This window comes from Heptranchias perlo, chromosome 17 (assembly GCF_035084215.1).
Source record: "Heptranchias perlo isolate sHepPer1 chromosome 17, sHepPer1.hap1, whole genome shotgun sequence".
Classification (NCBI taxonomy): domain Eukaryota; kingdom Metazoa; phylum Chordata; class Chondrichthyes; order Hexanchiformes; family Hexanchidae; genus Heptranchias; species Heptranchias perlo.
The window spans coordinates 23393880-23418733 of record NC_090341.1 but is presented as its reverse complement, the minus strand read 5'-3'; the positions used below and the strand labels follow the sequence as shown (position 1 = coordinate 23418733).

General features: G+C 40.3%; 1 protein-coding gene across 3 annotated transcripts in view; it reads left to right on the top strand.

The window, feature by feature from the left end:
• Positions 1-24854, top strand: part of zgc:171572 (protein bicaudal D homolog 2) — an 87805-nt gene that overhangs the window by 49912 nt on the left and 13039 nt on the right. For all 3 annotated transcript variants that reach the window (XR_010966089.1, XM_067998733.1, XM_067998732.1), the window contains exons 3-6: positions 5912-6064; positions 8282-8731; positions 11672-12700; positions 13128-13279. Coding sequence is in view for 2 of the 3 variants with exons in the window: in XM_067998733.1 (XP_067854834.1) it covers positions 5912-6064; positions 8282-8731; positions 11672-12700; positions 13128-13279 (1784 nt within the window). In the remaining variant the exon portion in view is untranslated. The remainder of the gene's footprint in view (positions 1-5911; positions 6065-8281; positions 8732-11671; positions 12701-13127; positions 13280-24854) is intronic.

Sequence of the window (24854 nt, the reverse complement as noted above, 5' to 3'; positions counted from 1 at the left end):
TAATCACTTTGAAATGTTTTTCTGTATGGGAAAAGCACCACAGAAATGCAAGGTCACAACTGGAAAAGTCATGTCTTCTGCATAGTTTGCGACTGTAGATTGTTTCTGCTTCTAAATGTTGAGGTCACAAACTGCCTCTTCTACAGTAGGAGAAGATTGTTTCTGCTATTGTGCTTTTTGTTGCATTAAATGGGGGTAATATAATTTTCAACCACTGAGATTCATTCCCACTCTAGTGTGTAATCCATAAGAAGATGAAAGCAGTCATGTTACCAAGTTACTACCCTGTCTACTGAGCAGAAGTAGAAATATACTCATCACCAGTGCTAAAGCCTGTAATTGGTCTTAGTCTACTGAATTATTAAAGGAATAACATCAGAAACAAAGATTATCCTTGCATTCTTCATATCGGGAATCCAGTGCGTTATGTCTTTAAAATATTTATTGAGGTTTTTTAACTCTCTAAGCTTTTGATATTTGTGTAGGAACTAGGTATCTGTTCAGCAAAGCCGTTTGAAAGAGTATTCACTAATGTGTACCTTGAAAGAAAAATTGTGTCCATTGGTATGTACACTTTCTGGCATCTGGTCTCTGCTAACCACGTGACTAGTAATACATTATGGGTTGCGTGGTTATTACCAAGGTCTGATTTCCTTCCTAACGCCCCCTCCCACCATCCGCCTTCTCACTCCTAAGCCAGCTCTGCAGCCATTACACTGTTTAATTTGAATACCTTTTCTGTCCTTAACACCACTAGAACTCAACTAGACATAATCAAAAAAAAATGTTCTTCCTTTCAAGTGTCAAGGATTGCAAGCTTCAGCAACTCTTGGATACCAACGCCCCTCCTGATCCTTCTTCCTCTGCCCCCATCCCTCCTTCCATTCACACCCTTTGTCGTGTTTTCACTATCCCCTCTGACCCCGAAGAATTATTCTTCAGCAAAGGCCTCGGCTGCATCCCCTTACGCCTCCACTTCAATGAATTTCAAGCTCGATATGATGCTGAGCTCTTCTTCCGTCGCCTTTGACTCTGCCTCCACACCCACTTCTTTTGGCTAGGAGTCTTACCCCCCCTGCACAGCGGACCATTTCTCCCACCTTCAGAATTCTCGTTCTACCTGGACTCCTCCCTCTGATCTCTTGCCCTCTCTTGATCTTTGCATTGGGAACTGCCGGCGTGACATCGGCTGTCTCAATTTCTCCAATCCCCTCATTCACTGTAACATACCTCCCTCTGAACTTGTAGCACTCCGTTCTCAGGTCCAACCCTGACTAGGGCAGTGCCGTTGTTGTTTGGCGAACAGATCTCTACCTTGTGGAAGCTGAACGCCAAAACATCAACACCATCTCCCACCTCCCCCAGAACCATGACACCTCCCCCTCCCCCCCACCCCCCCCCCCGGATCATCAAGCCAACGTTTCCCAGACCGTCACTGAGATCCCCTCTTCCCCGCAACCCCCCAACATCCTCATGGCCTCCAACCTCATAGTCCTCCTACCCCGCACTGCTCGCTTCTATCTCCTTCCCAAGATCCACAAACAGGACTGCCCCGGTAGACCCATCGTTTCAGCCTGTTCTTGCCCCACGGAACTTATTTCTTCCTGTCTCGACTCTTTTCTCCCCTTGTCCCGTCTCTTCCGACCTACATCCACGACTATTCCGACGCCCTCCCCGCCTCTTCAGCAGTCCCCAGTCTTCCAGCCCTAGCCGTCTCCATTTCACCATGGATGTCCACTCCCTCTACACCTCCATCCCCCACCAGGTTGGCCTGCAGGCCCTCTTCTTCTTGAACGGAGGCCCAACCAGTCCCCATCCACCACCACCCTCCTTTGCTTGGCTGAACTTGTTCTTACATTGAACAACTTCTCCTTTTGACTGCGCTTTGAGTGGATGATCCATCTTGGCCTCCTCCTGATATCCCCACCATCACAGAAGTCAGTCTTCAGCCAATTCGATTCACTCCACGTGATATAAGAAACGGCTGAGTGCATTGGATACAACAAAGACTATGGGCCCCGACAACATCCCGGCTTTAGTGCTGAAGACTTGTGCTCCAGAACTAGCCGCGCCTCTAGCCAAACTATTCCAGTACAGCTACAACACTGGCATCTACCCGACAATGTGGAAAATTGCCCAGGTCTGTCCTGTCAACAAAAAGCAGGACAAATCCAATCCGGCCAATTACAGCCCCATCAGTCTACTCTCAATCATCAGCAAAGTGATGGAAGGTGTCGTCGACAGTGCTATCAAGCGGCACTTACTCACCAATAACCTGCTCACAGATGCTCATTTTGAGTTCCACCAGGACCACTTAGCTCCAGATCTCATAACAGCCTTGGTCCAAACATGGACAAAAGAGCTGAATCCCAGAGGTGAGGTGAGAGTGACTGCCCTTGACATCAAGGCAGCATTTGACCGAGTGTGGCACCAAGGAGCCCTAGTAAAATTGAAGTCAATGGGAATCGGGGAAAACTCTCCAGTGGCTGGAGTCATATCTAGCACAGAGGAAGATGGTGGAGGCCAATCATCTCAGCCCCAGGACATTGCTGCAGGAGTTCCTCAGGGCAGTGTCCTAGGCCCAGCCATCTTCAGCTGCTTCATCAATGACCTTCCGTCCATCATAAGGTCAGAAATGGGGACGTTGGCTGATGATTGCACAGTGTTCAGTTCGCGACCCCTCAGTTAATGAAGCAGTCCATGCCCGCATGCAGCAAGACCTGGATAACATCCAGGCTTAGGCTGATAGGTGGAAACTAACATTCGTGCCAGGCAATGACCATCTCCAACAAGAGAGAGTCTGACCATCTCCAACAAGAGAGAGTCTAACCACCTCCCCTTGATATTCAACGGCATTACCGTTGCCGAATCCCCCACCATCAACATCCTGGGGGTCACCATTGACCAGAAACTTAACTGGACCAGCCACACACATACTGTGGCTACAAGAATAGGTCAGAGGCTGGGTTTTCTGCGGTGAGTAACTCACATCCTGACTCCCCAAAGCCTTTCCACCATCTACAAGGCACAAGTCAGGAGTGTGATGGAATACTCTCCACTTGCCTGGATGAGTGCAGCTCCAACAACACTGAAGAAGCTCGACACCATCCAAGACAAAGCAGCCCGCTTGACTGGTACCCCATCCACCACCCTAAACATTCACTCCCTTCACCACTGGCGCACCGTGGCTGCAGTGTGTACCATCTACAGGATGCATTGCAGCAACTCACCAAGGCTTCTTCGACAGCATCTCCCAAACCCGCGACCTCTACCACCTTGAAGGACAAGGGCAGCAGGCACATGGGAACAATACCACCTGCACGTTCCCTTCCAAGTCACACACCGTTCCGACTTGGAAAAATATCGCTGTTCCTTCATCGTCGCTGGGTCAAAATTCTGGAACTCCCTACCTAACAGCACTGTGGGAGAACTTTCACCACTCGGACTGCAGCGGTTCAAGAAGGCGGCTCACCACCACCTTCTCAAGGGCAATTAGGAATGGGCAATAAATGCTGGCCTTGCCAGCGATGCCCACATCCCATGAACGAATTATAGAAAAAACTCACTTCCTCCAAATAAAAGGTGTCGCTATGGGAATCCGTATGGATCCTAGCTGTGCCTGCCTTTTTGTGGAACATTCTTTGTTCCTGCTCAGGTCCCCCCTCTCTCCTTTTTTTTCCCAGTGATGACTGTATCAGTGCCGTTTCCTGTTCTCGCTGCAAATTGGAAAATTTCATCAACTTTGCGTCCAATTTCCACTCTTCCCTCAGCTTCACATGGTCCGTCTCTGACTATTCCCTTCCCATCCTCGACTTCTCTATCTCCATTTCTGGGGATAGGCTGTCAACCAATATCTACTGTAAGCCCACTGATTCCTACAGCTACCTTGATTGCACTTCCTCTTATCCCCCTTCCTGTAAGGACTCTACTCCATTCTCCCAGTTTCTTCATCTATGTCGCATCTGTTTTGACGATGCCACCTTCTGCACCAGTGCTTCTGATATGTCTTCCTTTTTCTTCAAGCAAGGATTCCCCTCCATTGTAGTTGACAGGGCCCTCGACCATGTCCGTCGCATTTCCCACACTTCTGCTCTCAACCCTTCCCCTCCCTCCCAGAACCACTATAAGGTCCCCTTGTCCTCACCTTTCCACCCCACCAGCCTCCACATTCAACGTATCATTCTGTCATTTCCACCACCTCCAGCATGATGCCACCACCAAACACATCTTCCCTTCACCTCCCCTCCCCTTTCAGCATTCTGAAGGGACCGTCACCTCGAACAACACCCTGGCTCATTCTTCCATCATCCCCTATACCCGCACCCCTTCCCACGGCACCTTCCTGTGCAAATGCAGGGGATGCAACACCTGCCCTTTCACCACTTCCCTTCCCACTGTCCGGGGCCCCAAACGCACCTTCCAGGTGAAAGTGATTTACTTGTACTTTCAAATTAGTATACTGTATTCGCTGCTCACGATGCGGTCTCCTCTACATTGGGGAGACCAAACACAGATTGGGTGATCGCTTTGCTGAACATCTCCGCTCAGTCCACAAGCCTGACTCTGACCTTCCAGTCGCTTGCCGTTTTAATTCTCCGTCCCTCTCCCACACTGACCGCTCTGTCCTCTGCCTCCTACACGGTTCCAGTGAAGCTCAACGGAAACTCGAGCAACAACACCTCTTTCATTTAGGCACTTTACAACCTTCTGAACTCAACATTGATTTCAATAACTTCCGATCATAACCATCGCTCCCATTTTTTTTGGAGAGCAAGTGCTGGTAATGGTTCTGCAGTTACCATTTACAGCTCCTCTAGACCCATCTTTTGTTTCTTTACTTGTTCTATTACCACCCTCCTTGCCTTGCACCATCATCCCTTTTATCATTTAATCACTCCTGCCCTCCACCCTATCACAGACCTTCCCTTTTGTTCTTTCCTCCCCTCAATTTTCTCCCCTCCGCCTGGCTCTGTACTTGCTTAAAAACTGTTAAATCTTTAACTTACAGTCCTGATGAAAGATCATCGACCTGAAATGTTAACTCTGTTTCTTTTTCCACAGATGCTGCCTGACTTGCTGAGTATTACCAGCATTTTCTGTTTTTTTTTCAGATTTCCAGCATCCGCAGTATTTTGCTTTTGATTTAGACATAATCTATATCTATTTATGCATCTATACATCTGTTTGTTTTAAAGTGTTCATATATCTGATTTCTAATGTGGAAACAGTGCAATGTATAATTTTTCAGAATTTGTTTTGAGTAATGCCATGAGACATGAACCAGTATGTAAAACAAACTTTAATGTGCCATTTTGCAGTGTACAATATTTACTAAATTTAAATTTAGTTGCCTTGGAATAAGAAAGAATTGTACTGTCTAAGTGCAAGCCACAATAATTTTCATTGAGTATTGTACAAACAATAAACTTCTATCTCTCAACTAGTATACGTCTGAATGTCTTCAATTGCTTTGGTCTGCATATTTATATAAAATTAAATTCTTTGGGCTTTCTTGAACGAAAAAGTCAGCTATTTGAGTTTTTCTTGTAAAGGCAATGATTTTCTGGAACTCGATGGCAAAGCCTATAGTTAATGCCAGATTTATAGAGAAAATTAAGTTTCAGAATAGATTCTGTACAGTACAACCAACATTATTATTGAGGGGGAGGGCGTTGGAGGTAGTGATTCAGCAGTTCGAATTCTTTGGTTTTTATCTACGAACTGGGAAAAATCAAGCAGTGCCATTTTAATTTGGTTTTGTAATGGCAAATTTATGTGATAACACTGTTGAGACTAATAAGTACCATCTTCAATTTCGTAAAGTCGTGTCATTTCAACTATTTTTCAAGGTTTTCAGGTTGTATAGGTTTTCAGATTGGATAATGTCTGTAAATATATTCTTGTCTTTTAGAACAATCAGGTTGTGGAGCTGCAAAGAAATCGCCTGCGTGATGATATCAAAGAATATAAATTCCGTGAAACAAGGCTTCTGCAAGATTACTCTGAGCTTGAAGAGGAAAACATCTCTTTTCAGAAACAAGTCTCTGTCCTTAAACAAAATCAGGTGAGTAAGAAAATCTGCCTTGTGTGTATTCAGAATTTTAGTCTCCAAAATAAAGGAATGTGGGCTGTAAATGGAGATAGGAAAGCACCGCTAATTACTGGTCTGAGAGCACTTTTAGTGTAAAACTGGATAATGGGGAAATATCATTTTGTTTTTACAACTGTTTTGATTCAGATCTTTCTGTTAACTCTGAAGGCATTTGGTTCATTTAGTGGCATTTGCTAGTTTCTGATCAGTAGCTTTGGGAAAAAAAAATAAGCAAGTTGAATTGATCTAGGGATGCTGGTTTGCATATAATTTTATTTGAGCAAACCAGTGTAGTTAACTTAACATAGTAGTTACTTGAGCCAATCAGAAAAGGTTTTTCATGCCAGAACTCTCTTTGATGTGCCACCGTATAATTTAACGTTTGAAACATGCCATGCACAAAGCTTTTTATTATATAGATAAGTGAATTGTACCGATAGATGACAACTTGATAAAATAGTCAATATTAACTGTAGTTCCCGAAGTGAAATACAGATACTCCATGACTGAGTACATGAACTGTGAACACTGCAGAAATAAAAAGTACCTATGCTAGATTATTATAAATTCAGATAATGCTCCACTTAATAAATTGAAGGTGAAACCTATTTAAATATTCATGTTTGTATACAAGAGTTGTTTATACTGGCTAATATATTGACTACACAATAGCTGTGGAGTCACACAGTGTTAAAGTAGGAGTATTATTTTATTATGGACACAGATACTGATTTTCAATAATTCTGTCTTTACAGGAGATCAATTATATATTCATTTTATATTCCCTATTTTTAACCTCCATGAATTAGCAGCCATCAAGTGGAAGAATAAAATTCTGCAATAATGTACTTTGAAGGATTTGTTGAAAATTAAGTCATCTAAATCTGTGTGGCTTGCCTTAATGCTCAGCACAAAGTAACCTTGGTTTCCAGCTTATTGAAACACAGCTCCACATTAAATAGAGAATAACTCATGTTGAACCTGGAATAAGCCAAAATGGCAGTGATGGTCACAGTGCATTGCTTGTTGACCAGGAACATGGGAGAAATTGTTGAAACACTCACAACTTACAGTTTAAGCCAAATGACGGCCCAACTTTTCTCTAGTTGCTTTGATATCTACTGACACCAAAGTAAAAGTCCCATTGGTGACTGGAGCACTAAAATGATGCAATATTCACCAGCAGGGACATTGACTTTAATGAAAACTGTATTCCGAACAGTACTTAAATGTTTGACTTCTGAGAAGTAGAAATTATTCCTGTGCTAGAGCAGAGTCAACCTTTGGCCAGTATTGATGCTCTATGATACTGCTTCCACAACTCTGTGAACAAGTCATGAAGTGAGAATCCACTGCTTCACAATAAGACATGACTTGCACAGTCCCTGACCATAGTGTGAGCAAATGTTTTTTATTGAATGAATTGATAGCTAAAAACAACAGAACAATGTAAAAATTATATCTTGAGAAGGCACTTCTTCCAAAAGTTTATAACTCCTGCTCTGAAAATGCTTTCTACGTGTTTTTTTTATTCTTGTACCCGCAATCTATGATTAGTTTTTATTGAAACTGCCAGCTATTCGAGCTAATGGAATGTATTTATTTGAGTTTGAATATTCTTTTACCCCATACTGCATGGGTAAATACTGATATACTGAAAGGCTGAACAGGCTGGGGCTCTTTTCTCCAGAAAGGAGAAGGTTGAGGGATGACCTGAAAGAGGTCTTTAAGATGATAGGGTTTGATAGGGTAGATGTAGAGAAAATGTTTCCACTTGTGGGGGTGTCCAAAACTAGAGATCATAAATATAAGATAATCACTAATAAATCTAATAGGGAATTCAGGAGTATCATCTTTAGCCAAAGCTAGGTAAGAATGTGAAAAACGCTACCACAAGGAGTAGTTGAGGCAAATAGCATAGATGCATTTAAGGGGACGCTAGATAAGCACGTGAGGGAGAAAGTAATAGAAGGATCTGCTGACAGGATTAGATGAATGGGGTGGAAGGAGGCACGTATGGAGCGTAAATGCCGGCCGAATGGCCTGTTTCTGTGCTGTGGATTCTATGTAACACTGTATATGACTGTGGGTCGAACTTATGAGTTCAATTCTACCACTGAGTCAGTTACTAGTGAGCGTAAAATGTCATTCTGCTGAGGGAATGCAGTTAATTTTTTTGTTATAATGCAGGTTGAATTTGAAGGCCTTAAACATGAAATTAAAAGACTTGAGGAAGACACAGAATTCCTCAACAGCCAGTTGGAAGATGCTATCAGATTAAAAGAAATAGCAGAACGCCAACTTGAGGAATCCTTGGAGACACTGAAGAATGAGCGTGAGCAGAAGAGCAACATGCGCAAAGAATTATCCCACTATATGAATATCAATGATTCGATGTACACCAGCCAACTGAATATCTCTCTGGATGGACTGAAGTTCAGCGATGATGGTAATGAACCAAACAACGATGAAATGGTTAATGGTTACGAAAACAACAGCCTCAGTAAAATGAATGGTGACAATAAGCTGTCCACTACTAAGAAAAATGATAGCTTCAAGCCAGCACCAAGTTTGGTGTCCGATTTGCTAAGTGAACTGAACATTTCTGAAATTCAAAAACTGAAACAGCAGCTTATGCAGGTATGGTTCCAGCGATTTTCAGTAGTTATTAGTGACACACAGCATTTTGGCATTTTTTTGGAACGTGTTAATATTATGCATCAATCTATGATTTAATCAAATTTAGCAATATTGCAACTTCCTGCCATTTTATATTTATAAAAAATAACTTTTTATATGCAGTTTTTTCAAACAATTGGGTAAAATATGGACAAGAAAATAGTTACCTCAGTGTTAAGATAACGCAAGAAATAGGAGCAGGAGTAGGCCTTACGGCCCCTCGAGCCTGCTCCTCCATTCAATAAGATCGTGGCTGATCTTTGACCTCGCTCCACTTTCCCGTCCGATCCCCATATCCTTTGATTCCCCAGAGCCCAAAAATCTATCCACCTCAGCCTTGAATATATTCAATGACTCAGCATCCACAGCCCTCTGGGGAAGAGAATTCCAAAGATTCACAACCCTTGAGTGAAGAAATTTCTCATTTGAATCCTAATTGGCCGACCCCTTATCCTGAGACTATGCCCCCGAGTTCTAGACTCTCCAGCTAGGGGAAACAGCCCGTCAGCATCTACCCTGTCATGCTCTCTCAGCATCTTATATGTTTCAATGAGATCACCTCTCATTCTTCTAAACTCCAGAGAGTATAGGCCCATTTTACGCAATCTCTTCTCATAAGACAATCCTCTCAACCCAGGAATCAATGTAGTGAACCTTTGTTGCACTGCCTCTAAGGCAAGTATGTCCTTCCTTAGGTAAGGAGACCAAAACTGTACACAGTACTCCAGGTGTGGTTTCACCAAAGCCCTGTATAATTGCAGCAAGACTTTCTTACTCAACCCTGTACAACTGCAGCAAGACTTCCTTACTTAACGCATATTTTCACTGATAACTTGTCTTCATAGAAGTTTTGAAGGGTGTACATTTGTTTTTCCTGTTCAGTGTTTTTCTATGAAGCATCTCTCTCATTTATTTTTTTTAATACACACACACACACACACACACACACACTTGCTTTGTGTTGTCCTTTCCTTTAAACAAAAATTATCAGTGAAGAGTATTCTCATGCAATTAGAGAGTGGACTTTCACCAAACTCCTACGTTTGTGAAATTTAGCAAGGTATATTCATTTTATTCTCTAAGTTGTGCCAGTTTACTGAAAAACAAATTGATTGCAAAATAACATTCCTAAAACTCATGCATGAATACTTGCTGCACAAAGTAATCCAATATTTTTTCATTTTTAATTAAAAGCCCAGTTAATAGAATTCTCATTGAATTAAAGATGTTGTAGCTTTCATTTCTCTCCGACTCCTATATTTTTGCTTTTAGATTGTCAGTGGAGAGTGCATCGCAAACATCTAGGTCTTTGCCCATTCTATTCTTGAGTCAGTGGCTCGGTGATGTGGATGATTGGCCTGGATGACTTGCCCACTGAGATCCTTCCATTTCTTATGTGGAACTGTCTAGTTTCTCAATGCAAACATCTAATGACGTAGCTGAGATTGGGAACTCGCCACATAGAAAATCACAAAGTTCAACCCTGGGCTTTACTATTCTGAGACACAGAACTTTAGTGAGTCTACCCTAAACAGTAATCTTTAATTTCCAGCAAGTGGTATAATATTTTGGTCAACTACAGTTAGTTATTCCGTAAACCTCATACTATCAATTTTTACTTATTAATTTTCTGTGCTGCATCAACTTTGATTGTCATAAATAGCCTGTTCAACACAATTGAACATTCAAGATGTCTGGGGAGGTTGCATTTTAAAATTAATTTTATGTATATCTCTTAAAAAATGTTGCTATTTTGACTATTCTCATATACTAATGAGAACTCAGTTTAGTGATTCACTTGAAATCCATAAATAAGGAACGATTATAACATAATCAGTGATGAACCTTGTGAGGTACCAATATAGAAACAGTACACCTACATGTTAGCGTTTATATTCAATGCTGTAAGTTGAGTGAACTTGATGTTTGGAAATCAAAATTTTCATTAAAATGTCTTATAGACCCTATTTAATCCTATCTTTATCTTGAAAATTTCAGATTATATCGCAACTAAATTGAAACTATAGCTGGCTTGAAAGGTTCCAAATCACTATTTTAAGTTTTGTGCGGTAAAAAAATTGCATGCAGTTCAACAAGGCTGCCGTAATCCTATTTTGGCAGTATAACTTGAGGTCAGAAAATGTTGCTTCAAGTACCTCCAATAATAGAAGCTTGCTGCAATGATTTTCTTCAATTCCTGATTAATAAAGCTGTGTGATATAATTAAAATAAGGCATCGAACTTCTAAAGTTTTGGGTATTGAGTCAGTTCTATATGTTTTTAGCAATTGCCTTCCATCAATTATTAAATATAATTTTTCAACAGAGACAAATACTACCTACCTGAATAATCCATTGAATCAACCACAATTAATAAGTTTAGTTGACCCTTTAAGGTTTGTCAGTAGAGCTGCATGCATTTGGATCCATATCTCGGTGGAGGTGTGCTTGACATTCCTTTTTCACCGAAGTCAGGAATATGTGGTACCTTAGACCAGAGGAAGTTTTTCAATTGATGCACAGTATCTGATGGCCTGCTTATAGTTCTCTGGTTTGTGACCACTTGCCATGAGCCCCTTAACTATAGAATTTTATATGCAAGTCTTTCAATATGCTGCATTTGTAGCTAAGAATAGTAAATGGCGCACTCAAGTTCTCCAGAGTCTTAGTTGGTATTTATCCCCAACCAGCTTCATTGACAATCAGATTATCTGGACATTATTTCATTGCTGTTTGTGGGACCTTGCTGTATGCTAATTGGTTGCTGTGCTTCCCTACGTTACCACAGTGTCTACACTTCAAAAGTACTTCATTGGCTGTAAAGTGCTTTGGGTCGTGATAGGTGCTATATAAATGCAAGTTCTTTCTCTATTTCTTAACTTCTTATTACCATGTATTTTAGGTGGAAAGGGATAAGACCACATTGCTTGCTACTCTCCAAGAATCACAAAAGCAGCTAGAACACACAAGAGGTGCTTTGTCAGAACAGCATGAAAAAGTTAACAGACTCACGGAACACGTTAGTGCCATGAAGAAACTCCAGGCTAGCAAAGAACGACAGACTGCACTTGATAATGAAAAAGAGCGAGACAGTCATGAAGATGGGGATTACTATGAAGTGGACATCAATGGACCTGAGATTCTGGAATGCAAGTACAAGGTAGCAGTAGCTGATGTAAATGAACTTAAGGAAGAACTGAAAAACCTGAAGGCTGAGTACACTGATTATGAGATCAAATATGAGAAAGAGAAGACCAGGAATGAAAGTGAAATCCAAGTCTTGACAGAAAAACTTGGATTACTAGAAAAAACTAATAAACAAGATCGGGACCAGGTAATCTGCCTAGAAAAGGAACTGAAGAAAGTAAGTGAAGTAGCTGAAGGAACCCAAGGTAGCTTGACTGTTGCTCAGGATGAGCTAGTCACTTTCAGTGAAGAATTAGCAAATCTGTACAACCATGTTTGTATGTGCAACAATGAGACGCCCAATCGGGTGATACTGGATTACTTCAAGGAAGGCAAAGGTGTTCGCAGTAGTCCAGAAGGTAGAGAGAGAAGATCGCCAGTTCTGCTTACTAAGGGGCTTTTTCCAGGAGAGATGGGAAAAATTGAAAATGGTAATGGAGACACAGTACCATCTCCTGTTTCACCTTTGCCCTCACCAGTGTCTTATTCCAATGATCCACGCAAAGAGCCGATGAACATTTACAACCTGATTGCCGTCATTCGAGACCAAATCAAGCACCTTCAGAAAGCAGTTGATAGATCAACAGAACTATCCAGACAAAGTGCTGCATCTCATGAACTGGGGCCAGTGGCAGACAAAGAAAAAGAAGTATTTATGGAAGAGATCTTGAAACTGAAGTCCTTGTTGAGTACCAAGAGAGAACAAATAGCAACACTGAGGACTGTACTCAAAGCGAACAAACAGGTAGAGACGAGATTATTCTAAAACTAGATGTCAAAGAACGGGTAGCAAACTTTGACCTGCACACTTTTTAATTTAAAGTTGAGGCTTAATTATCAAATATCTGGTTGTTACAGTTATCCAGTTAATAGGGTAATCAACAAATATAGTTTTGATCAGTTAGCTATTCATGTTAACCAACTTGCCATTTTTAAGTGCACTTAACAAATTGTTCTAATCATCACTCCAAATCTAATTTACACGTAATGAAAGTGATGTGTGTGCGCTCAATTTTGCTCAGCTGTTAAGCAATAGCAGCAGCTCACATTTATACACTGCCTTTAATGCAAAGAATTTGTTTGGGTTGTTCTGGGTTGTGTTCTTAAATTTTTAAAAATAAAAATGCACATCAAAATCATGATTTTTAAAAAAAATCTTATTTGTTCTTCAGACTGCTGAAGTAGCCCTTACAAATCTGAAGAGTAAATATGAAATTGAGAAAGCTATGGTCACCGAGACTATTTTAAAGCTGCGTAACGAGCTCAAGGCTTTAAAAGAAGATGCTGCTACCTTCTCGTCCCTGAGAGCCATGTTTGCAACAAGGTAACGGTTATATTCTCTACTAATTAATTTTGGTTAAGTGCGTGAATACGATTTTTCACTTGTTCCATATCCTGTGCAGACATTTCAATGGAAATTTGTAAATGTGTTTGGCACCTTAATTGGAATTGGGTTATCTAAAAACTATACAGATTTAATAAACTATTTGATGTCTAATATAGCAATTCTTTGACGAGTTTTCAGATATAGTAAACTTATTTACTTCACCAAAAAAAAAACAAGAATTTTATTTTAATCTCCTGAAAAGGTGCCTTTTATCATCTCCTAAAATGGACTTTTCAGTCGACTTCCTTCTTTTCTTTAGGACCCTTGGTACTTTCCCCAACTAACGGAGGAGGGAAAATATCCCGTTCCCATGTATCCATTAATATTCTGCCCAGACAGCTGTTGGGAAGCATGCAACATTGTTGATTTACCTTAAGATTTATATATGTTTCTTTTCGTTTTTCTGTGTGGAAAGGTCAATGTTCTTAAGAATCTGGATTAAATTGGCAACTGCTATATGGATAGATCACAAATGCAAACCAGGCTCTGTCTCTACTTGCTAAAGTATGTTGGGAGAAACATACTGTGACACCACACTTGATGTTCTTGAAATGCATTTTAACTTATTATGTAATATTTCCTTTACTAATTGTTGTACAGATTGAAATAATTCATCATTATCTTTAGTGGCCTGCTTAAGGCAGGTGTTCTGGCTTAATTTTCGCTTTTCCAAACTACTCAGTCTTGTGCTTCTCTCTTAAATTCTCTATATGCTGTCCCATTCTTCAGGTGGTCCAGAAGCATCCTTCTTTTCCTCTCTCTTGTTTTTTTTCCTTCCATTCTTCCTTCTAACATCACTTTCAGCATCTCATCCCCTCTCAGAACATGCCCAATCCAATTAATTTGCCCTTTTCTGATTTTAAAAAAAAGGACTTGCATTATATAGTGTCTTTCAGGACGTATCGAAGCGCTTTATAGCCTATCAATTACTTTTTGAAGTGTAGTCATTGTTGTAATGTAGGCAACGTGGCAGCCAATTTGCGCACAGCACGGTCCCACAAACAGCAATATGCTAATGGCCAGAATCTGTTTTTAGTGATGTTGGTTGAAGGATAAATATTGGCCAGGACACCAGGGAGAACTCCCCTGCTCCTCTTAGAAATGGTGCCATGGGATCTTTTGCGTCCGCCTGAGAGGGCAGATGGGGCCTTGGTTTAACGTCTCATCCAAAAGACGGCGCCTCCAATAGTGAAGCACACTCTCAGTACTGCACTGAAGTGTTAGAAAACATCAAACAAACTACGTTCATCTTGTCACATTGCCAACACCTCCTTATTACTTTTCTTATCTATCCACTTCACTTTATCCATGCATCTCCAGACCGATATCTCAAAGCTCTCGAGAAGCCTGACCTCTTCCTCGGACTTCATGCTTCAGTACCGTACAGAACCACACTCTATATCAAACTCTTCTCTCATCTTTTCTTTGTTTATCTATCTATGTATTTGGTTATCTATATATTTGTCCAGTCAGTATTCTTTTCCAGCTTTTCCCATTGTACCCCTAGCTCTTACCTCCTTGCCGCATTTGCCATCTTGAGTTATTATTCTTTCTAGATATTTAAATATACAACTGTTCCTCGGTTATTAAAATGCTCATTCTTCCATCTGCATTCCTTCATGACTTTTGTCTTACCCACATTGACTTTAATTCCATAACCCATTGCTGTAGCATTCAGGTGATCTACCAACAATTCTATTCCATTCATGATACTTTCTACCAAGGTTTTGTCATCAGCAAATCTGACATCTTTCAACAGCTGACCTCCAACTTTCACTCGTTGCTCTACCTGGTTAAGCATTTCTCATTAGTTCTGCATAAACAGTGAACAACATAGGTCGTAAACAGCATCCTTGTCATGTTCCTCTTCCAATCACTTCTGATTCTCCATCTGCTACGTTAACACTTGCAGTTTGTCCCACATACAAAGCCTTTATTAGGCGTCCATCTCTAGTCCACACCAATATTTTTTAGTTCTTTATTCAATGTTCATTGGTTTGATCCAGTTCACTCTTAGCAAAGGCTTTTCCAAAAATCTGCAAAGCAAATGTACACCATGATTATGTTCTATGCTGCTCTCGCACAGAACTCTCATTGTCTCTATTGCCCCTCTTATTCCATATCATCCACAAAACCCAAATTGATCTTTGCCAAGATATTGTTCCGCTTTTGCTTTTGACCTTTTAAGTAATCCGCGCATAGTCTTTGAAGCACCTGGATTCAATCTGGTGGTACAACACTCGTCACATTTTCTAACATTTTGCATTTTTTCCCCAGAGGTATCATGATTATTTTCATGAAATCATCTGGCCATTTCATTCCCCTTTCAAGTATATAGCTTTATACAAATCAGTGTGTTCATTTGTTGCCTCCTCTCCCATGTTGTTAATTAATTCTGCTGGAATCTCATCAACGCCTGCAGCTTTTCCATTCTTGAACTCACTTATTGCAACCCTCACTTCACGGCCAAGGACTTCAGGGCCCATACAATCAACTTCCACCTCTTATTCCTTCCTTATTTCAATGTCAACTGACTTTTCATCTTTGGCATATAGTTCTTATATTCTTGAAAGCATTATTGTACAGTAAAAATCTGAACATAACATTAAGAGATCACATTGTAATGTAAAGGAATACCTGTTTTGTCATCTTGATACATTTTTAGTAAGAAGTAAAGCAGTTCTGATAATCAATGTGATCTGATCCATTTGCCTATGGGATCTAGCTTTTGTGTTGGGCACAAAAGTGTCTGGCAAAGCTGGACTGTGACTCTAGTTGAGGGTGAAAAAAGTTGAGTTGTATAATGATGGAAATATGGGATAACATAGTAATTGAGCATTACTGGAACTAGTTCACAAATCTGAAAGATAAATAACTATGAATAACAAATTAAATGAATGCACCACCATAGACTAATATTTTGCTTATTCTATATACATCATTCAAAAAAGAAAATAGAAGATTCAACCAATATGCAATGGAAATAAATTTGAATAGTCAAGGCAATAGGCATGGTTTTGTAAGGTAAAATGTTGGTTTGACTATATCCATAAAACATAGGAATGCTGAATGTGTTCACAACTGTAAAACAATGGAACTGTAGTTTTTTTTAACTCTTTACTCTTTAGGGTACGAGAGATAACGATCAACCGAGGCTGAGAAATATTTCTAAATAATTGGTTTTATTGACATTAAGACACAACAGTTTTTCAGATGGAGATGCTTACAACCTTAGCCGCTAGTACAACTTGAAACTCAGAATGATCAATTCTCCTGCTTTGGGAGACTGAAGGGTTAATTCTTTGTTGATGTCGTCTTTGAATGCTTCTGGTCTGTCTCCTAGAAATCACTTTTAAAATGGCTGTGTTTATTCCCATGCTGTTGCTGCAAAACAGCTTCTGATGTGTATGACAGTTTCCCACAGTTTTCCTAAGGTCTAACCAGACAGCTGTATCTCTAATGTTGGTTTTATCTCCCCAAAAGTACAGCAAATCTTGCAACAGCAGTTAGTTCTTCAACAGTCTGAAGCAGTCATGATGCCTTTCGAACTTGGTCAAGCTTCCCAGCATGCCTTCTGATTTCAGCCAAGTTTAACAGTTCTATGTTCGATCTATTGTTGTTAAATGCTTTTAACCAAATTCTGCTCTTTTAGAAAGTAATCCAAGGTTTCTAGCCCATCCTTTTAGTTTTCCTTAAAAACTGATATTAAAGGTCCATTTTGAAAAGTCCAAAATCCTTCAGAACTCTGATGCAAAGTGTTATCACCTCATCTCTTGCTGGGCTGACCAGCACCAACAGTTGGACATGTAGAGATCCAACATTTTTGCCCTCTAATGTTAATAAAGTAGTAAATTAGCTAAAAAGTAATATAATGTTAGTGGAAAGTATTAAAAAACTATTTCCCCATATTTAGTGTTTAGTATATTATTCCTAAATTCACATTAGAAACCAGTTTTATTGTTTTGTAAACCAAGGTGTTCCATGAAACAAAACTTCAAATCCAAATAAATCCTCATCTCCAGGTTGTAAATGAGTCATGAAATAACCTGAAGTTGTGACTTTACAAAAACTGCATACAGGATTCATAAGTACAGTAGTTTGTAATAGTCGGTTGCTTTCAAAATTATAATCTTTGCATTATCGTATCTATGAGTGGACAAAATCGGAGAACTTTGGGTCCACTGTTCGGTACGCAAAAATGGAAATTACAAGTGAAATATATATTTTAGATATCAATGGGTCTTGGAAACTTGTTAATGTGGTCGGGGGAGTGAAGCCCTAGGTTTCCTTGTGGGGCCTGGAGGAACACCCCTGCTTCTCCTGGGCCACAAGGAAATCGTTGATTTAAAAAAAAAATGTAATTATCTTTTTGGTCCTCTTCTGGGTCTGGTGCTCCTGGCAAGGTCAGCACTGGGCATCTAATGTAGCTGCCGAGAGTTAAAATAACATCAGGGTCTTAATGATGTCGTCAGACCCTGACTTTTGAATTTCAACGAGGTTCTTGTCTGCCGGGTGTGAAGGCCTCACTGGCTGACCAGGACGCACCCGTCAGAATGGCATGTGGCACAAGGCTAGCGAGGATCAGGTGAGTAGGTCACTGCAAACATTTTTACCGCCCCCCCCCTCCCGGTATGTCCTGTTCTCATTGGGCACGGTGGTGGGGGGGGGGGTGGTTTAAAATGCCTTTATATTTTATTGGTTGCATCAATTGGAATGCATTGTCATTTTAATTTGCCTTTTGATGTGAACGAGACACTACCTTTCCGAGTTGATAGTATTTTTGAAGAAGACTCCAACTAGTACCGGCACAGGCATGATGGGCTGAATGGCCACGTTCTGTGATTCTATTTTCTGCTTTTTACTATTCAGAAAATTGATTTAGAAAAAAATATATTTCTTTTATGGCATTGCTGTTGTACCATCACTTGGGGGAAAAAAAACTTATCACATGTAAGTCTGCCGTCATTACAAGTATTTTTCATTAAGTAGCTTTGTTTAGTCGCTGGTTTCAGACCCTTGATCAGTATTCAGATGGTAAACTTGATCGTATTCAAATCTGTGTTTTTGCAATCCATGGTGTTTTACACATTCATGCATGCAAAGTGTTTATGCTAATTAACGGTGTTGTGAGAGATACACACTTTTGCTGAAACTTGTTTTGCAGTATCCCTTGCTATACATTTTTATGAATATTTATTTAAACAGAAATTTGCTAAACACTTAATATGTTGCAGGTTTTTAATCCTGATTCATTTGGACTTATTTACAACTGTTTTCTGTTAATTTGTCAATTGTAGAAGACATTTTAAGGAATTCTGTGCATCCTGAAACATTTTACAAGCCGTTTTGTTAGTTTTAGAAAATTTGAAAGAAATCAACAGAGCTTATCTCTGTTAAAGTACAGAAAGATTGAGGTTAGCGTTTGTAAAGCTCATTTAACATGGTCAAAAATGTATAATGCATGTTCCTAATTTGCATGGAGTGTTTGGCTTTTACTAAAATTGCATTACTAACATGGTAGTGTAGAATTACCATTGTGACAAACATGCTATTCATAAAATATTCTTAATGAATAGCATGTTTGTCACAATCTATAATCCATTTTATCAAAAAACCTTACATACTATTTAAATTCTTTGTTCCGAATTACAGCCTCAAATGTTTCCTTGTTTTAAAAATGAGTTTCTCAGTACCTATTACTAATGGTGCTTGCTTGATGATCATGGGATTAAGTTCCAGTACTGTGTTTCAGTCTAATACACCAGCTAACTTTGTGATCAGTTTAGCCATTTGTTTTGGCTTGCCCCTAAAATTAGGTGCTGTACTAAAGACAGAAAGCCTTCCTCACATAGGAACATTCTCTCCATTCAATTAGATCATGGCTCTTCTGTACCTCAATTCCGTTTATCTGCCTTTGATCCATATCCCTTGGTACCCTTAATAAAAATCTGTTGATCTCAGTTTTGAAAATTTAAGTTGACCCAGCATCTACATTTCTACTATCCTTTGAGTGAAAAAATGCTTCCTGATTTCACTCCTGAATGGTTTAGCTCTAATTTTAAGATTCTGACCCCTTGTCCTGGATTCCCCCAACAGCGGAAATAGCTTCTCTGTATCCAATCAATCGAATCCTTTTATTATTTTAAACACTGCAGTTAGATCACCCATCAAACTTCTAAACTCAAGGGTATGTAATCCAAGTTTATTCAGCAAGTCCTCATAATTTAACCCTTTAATACTGGTATCATTTTTGTAAATTTGTGCTGTACCCCATCCAAAGCCAATATATCCTTCCCGAGGTGCGGTGCCCAGACTGAACGCCATACTCTAGATTGAGCTCTTTGATGAAGTAACGGAGAGGGTCGATGAGGCTAGTGCGGTTGATGTTGTGTATATGGACTTTCAAAAGGCATTTCATAAAGTACCACATAATAGACTTATTAGCAAAATTAAAGCCCATGTGATTAAAGGGACAGTGGCGGCATGAATACAAAATTGGCTAGGGGACAGAAAGCAGAGAGTAGTGGCGAACGGTTGTTTTTCAGACTGGAGGGAAGTATGCAGTAGTGTTGCCCAGGGGTCAGTATTAGGACCACTGCTCTTTTTGATACATATTAATGACCTGGACTTTGGTATAGAGGGTATAATTTCAAAGTTTGCAGATGACATGAAACTCGGAAATGTAGTAAACAATGTGGAGGATAGCAATAGACTATAGATAGTAATAGAGCAGGTCAGAGGCTGGGTATTCTGTGGCGAGTGACTCACCTCCTGACTCCCCAAAGCCTTTCCACCATCTACAAGGTACTAGGCACAAGCCAGAAGTGTGATGGAATACTCTCCACTTGCCTGGATGAGTGCTGCTCCAACAACACTCAAGAAGCTCGACACCATCCAGGACAAAGCAGCCTGCTTGATTGGCACCCCAACCACCACCCTAAACATTCACTCCCTTCACCACCGGCGCACTGTGGCTGCAGTGTGCACCATCCACAGGATGCACTGCAGCAACTCGCCAAGGCTTCTTCGACAGCACCTCCCAAACCCGCGACCTCTACCACCTAGAAGGACAAGAGCAGCAGGCACATGGGAACAACACCACCTGCACGTTCCCCTCCAAGTCACATACCATCAGGAGAGGCAATATAAACTAAATGGTACAATTTTAAAGGATGTGCAGGAAGACAGAGACCTCGGGGTGCACATACACAAATCTTTGAAGGTGGCAAGATAAGTTGAGAAAGCTGTTTTTTAAAAAAGAGCATATGGGATCCTGGACTTTATTAATAGAGGCAAAGAGTACAAAAGCAAGGAAGTTATGCTAAACCTTTGTAAAACACTAGTTAGGTCTCAGCTGGAGTATTGTGTTCAATTCTGGGCACCACACTTTAGGAAAGATGTCAAGACCTTAGAGAGGGTGCAGAAGAGATTTACTAGAATGGTACCAGGGATGAGGGACTTCTGTTATATGGAGAGACTGGAGAAGCTGGGGCTATTCTTCTTGGAACAGAGAAGGTTAAGGGGAGATTTGATGGAGGTATTCAAAATCATGAACTGTTTTGACAGAACAAATAAGGAGAAGCTGTTTTCAGTGGCAGAAGGGTCATTAACCAGAGGACATAGATTTAAAGATGATCGGCAAAAGAGCCAGAGGCGACATGAGGAAACATTTTTTTACGCAATGAGGTGTAATGATCTGGAATGCACTGCCTGAAATGGTGGTGGAAGCAGATTCAATAGTAACCTTCAAAAGGGAATTGGATAAATACTTGAAGGGAAAAAATTTACAGGGCTATGGGGAAAGAGCAGGGGAATGGGACTAAATGGATAGCTGTTTCAAAGAGCTGGCACAGGCACGATGGGCTGAATAATGATCTCCTTTGCTGTACCTACTATGATGATATGGGGTCTGACCGAGGCTCTGTATTACTGAAGCCTAACTTCCTCCCCTTTGTATTCCAACCCCCTTGAGATAAAGGCCAACATTCCATTAGTCCTTTTGATTACTTTTTGCACTTGTGTACTAGCTTTTAGTGATTTATGTTCCTGGACACTCAAATCCCTTTGCTCCTCCACAGTCTGTTGCCATTAAGAAAATATTCTGAATTGTCTTCCATAGAATCATACAGCACAAGAGTCCATTCAGCCCATCAAGCCTCTTTGAAAGAGCTATCCAGTTAGTCCCATAGCCCTGCATATTTTTCCTTTTCAAGCATTTATTCAATTCCCTTTTGAAAGTTACTATTGAATCTGCTTTCATCACACAAAGCATTCCAGACCATCATAACTCGCTGTGTAAACAAAAAAAAATTCCCTTATCCCCCCTCTGGTTCTTTGCCAATTATTTTAAATCTGTGTCCTCTGGTTACCGATCCTCCTGCCAGTGGAAACAGTTTCTCCCTATCTACTCTATCAAAGCCACTCATAATTTGCGATACCTCTATTAAATCTCCCCGTAACCTTCTCTGCTCCAAGGAGAACAATCTCAGCTTCTCTAGTCTCTCCTAAAAACTGAAGTCCCTTATTCCTGGTATCATTCCAGTAAACCACCTCTGCACCCTCTTCAAAGCCTTTCTTAGATCGAAAGTGGATTACCTCACACTTCGCCACATTGAACTCCATCTTCCACAGTTTTACTCGCTTACTTAGGCTGTCTATGTTCCTTTGTAACGTCTTACTCCCATCTACACAACTTGCTGTTCCTTCTGAAGAAGAGGATGAGTTCATGGAATGCATTTGAGACAGTTTTCTTGAATAATATGTCAAGGAACCAACTAGGGAACAGGCTATTTCAGATCTAATATTGTGTAAAGAGACAGGGTTAATTAGTAATCTTATAATTAAGGATCCTCTGGGGGAGAGTGATCATAATAAGTTTGAGAGTGATGTAGTTAAGTCTGAAACCAGGGTCTTAAGTATAAACAAAGCCAATTACGTAGGTATTAGGGGCAAGTTGGCCAAGGTAGATTGGGAAATTAGATTAAAAGATATGGTGGTAGATAAGCAATGGCGAACATTTAAAGAAGTAATTCATAATTCTCAATGAATATATATTCCCTTGAGGAATAAAACACCATGGGAAAAGTGATCCAACCGTGGCTAACTGGAGAAGCTAAGGATAGTATTAGAGTAAAAAAAGATGCTTACATTGTTGCCAAAAAGAGTAGTAAGCCTGAGGATTGGGAGGGTTTTAGAAATCAGCAAAGGATTACCAAGAAATTGATGGAGAAAATTGAATGAGAGAATCTGTCTTTATATTTACTAAGAGCTTAGTAAATATAAAGCTCTTAGTGAAAAGGAGATTCGCAAAAGTAAACATGGGTCCTTTAGAGGCAGAGGCAGGAGAAATTATAATGAGGAATAAGGAAATGGCAGAGACGTTAAACAAATATTTTGTATCTGTCTTCACAGTAGAAGACACAAGAAACGTACCAGAAATAGTGGGGAACCAAGGGTCTAATGAGAGTGAGGAACTTAAAGTAATTAATATTAGTGAAGAAAAAGTACTGGAGAAATTAATGGGACTAAAAGTTGATAAATCCTCTGGACCTGATGGCCCACATCCTAGGGTTTTAAAAGAGGTGGCTGCAGAGATAGTGGATGTATTGGTTTTGATCTTCCAGAATTCCCTAGATTCTAGAGCGGTCCTCGTGGATTGGAAGGTGGCAAATGTAACCCCGCTATTCAAGAAAGGAGGGGGAGAGAAAAAGGGAACTGTAGGCCAGTTAGCCAGACATCAGTGGTAGGTAAAATGCTAGAATCTATTATTAAGGACGTAGTAACAGGACACTTAGAAAATCATGTGATTAGGCAGATTCAGCATGGTTTTATGAAAGGGAAATCTATTAGAATTTTTTGAGGGTGTAACTAGCAGGGTAGAAAAGGGGGAACCAGTGGATGTAGTACATTTTGGATTTTCAAAAGGCATTCGATAGGGTGCCACACAAGAGGTTGTTACACAAGAATAACGCTCATGGGATTGGGGTAATATATTAGCATGGTTTGAGGATTGGTTAATGGACAGCAAATAGAGAGTAGGAATAAATGGGTCATTTTCAGGTGGACAGGTTGTAACTAGTGGGGTGCTGCAAGGATCAGGACTTGGGCCTCAGCTATTTACAATCCATATCAATGACTTAGATGAAGGGACCGAGTGTAATGTATCCAAGTTTGCTGTCGATACAAAGCTAGGTGGGAAAGTAGGTTATGAGGAGGACACAAAGAGGCTGCAAAGGGATATAGAGAGGTTAAGTGAGTGGGTGAGAAGGTGGCAGGTGGAGTATATTGTGGGGAAATATGAAATTATCTACTTTGGTAGGAAGAATAGAAAAGCAGATCTTTTTTTTAAAAAGGTGAGACACTAAGAGAAGTTGGTATTCAGAGGGATTTGAGTATCCTTGTACATGAATCACAGAAAGTTAACATGCAGGTGCAGCAAGCAATTAGGAAGGCAAGTGGTATGTTAGCCTTTATTGCAAGGGGGTTGGAGTATAACAGTAAGGGCTCTGGTGAGACTGCACCTGGAATTCTGTGTATAGTTTTCATCTCCTTACCTAAGGAAGGATATACTTGCCTTAGAGGGGATGCAACAAAGATTCACCAGATTGATTCCTGGGATGAGAGGGTTGTCCTATGAGAAGAGATTGAGTAGAATGGGCCTATATTCTCTGGAGTTTAGAAGAATGGGAGGTGATGTCATTGAAATGTATAAAATTCTTAGAGGGCATGTAAGGGTAGTTGCTGAGAGGCTGTTTTCCCTGGCTGGAGAGTCTAGAACTAGGTGTCATAGTCTCAGGATAAGGGGTCGGCCATTTAGGACCGAGATGAGGAAAAATTTCTTTACTCAGAGGGTTGTGAATCTTTGGAATTCTCTACCCTAGAGGGTTGTGGATGCTCAGTCATTGAGTATATTCAAGATTGAGATGAATAGGTTATTGGACACTCGGAATCAAGGGATATGGGGATAGGGCAGGAAAGTGGAGTTGAGGTAGAAGATCAACCATGATATTGAATGGCAGAACAGGCTTGAGGGGCTATATGGCCTTCTCCTGTTCCTATTTCTCATGTTCTTAAATAATGCACCCTGGTCCTAGCCCAAACACTCAAATTTGTCTTCTATTCTCTAGAATTCACAGCAAAGCACATCCACTTTGAGACACATTTTCCTCACTGCCACACCCCATCCCCAATAAAATCTTGCTCCATTGATCAAATGTTTGACTTTTGCAAGTACTTTTCATTGGAACACTCAATTTTAAATAGTGTAACCATTAAATGCTACTAAAATGCAAAGCATGTAGGTTTCAAAAAAAAAATTCTTACATAAAGCCAAAGAAGTTTTCATCACTTAAAAAAAAATCACGTGAGGCATGAATAGCTGACGGCAAAGCCATTTCAGAAGAAGGTACAGACCGGCAAAGCACAAGAAAGGTTTCACTGGGTCATGATCTTGGTCAGAAATGTGGCTCAGGTGATTTCATTGTTTAAGAAACGGTTGAAATCGGACCCTAGA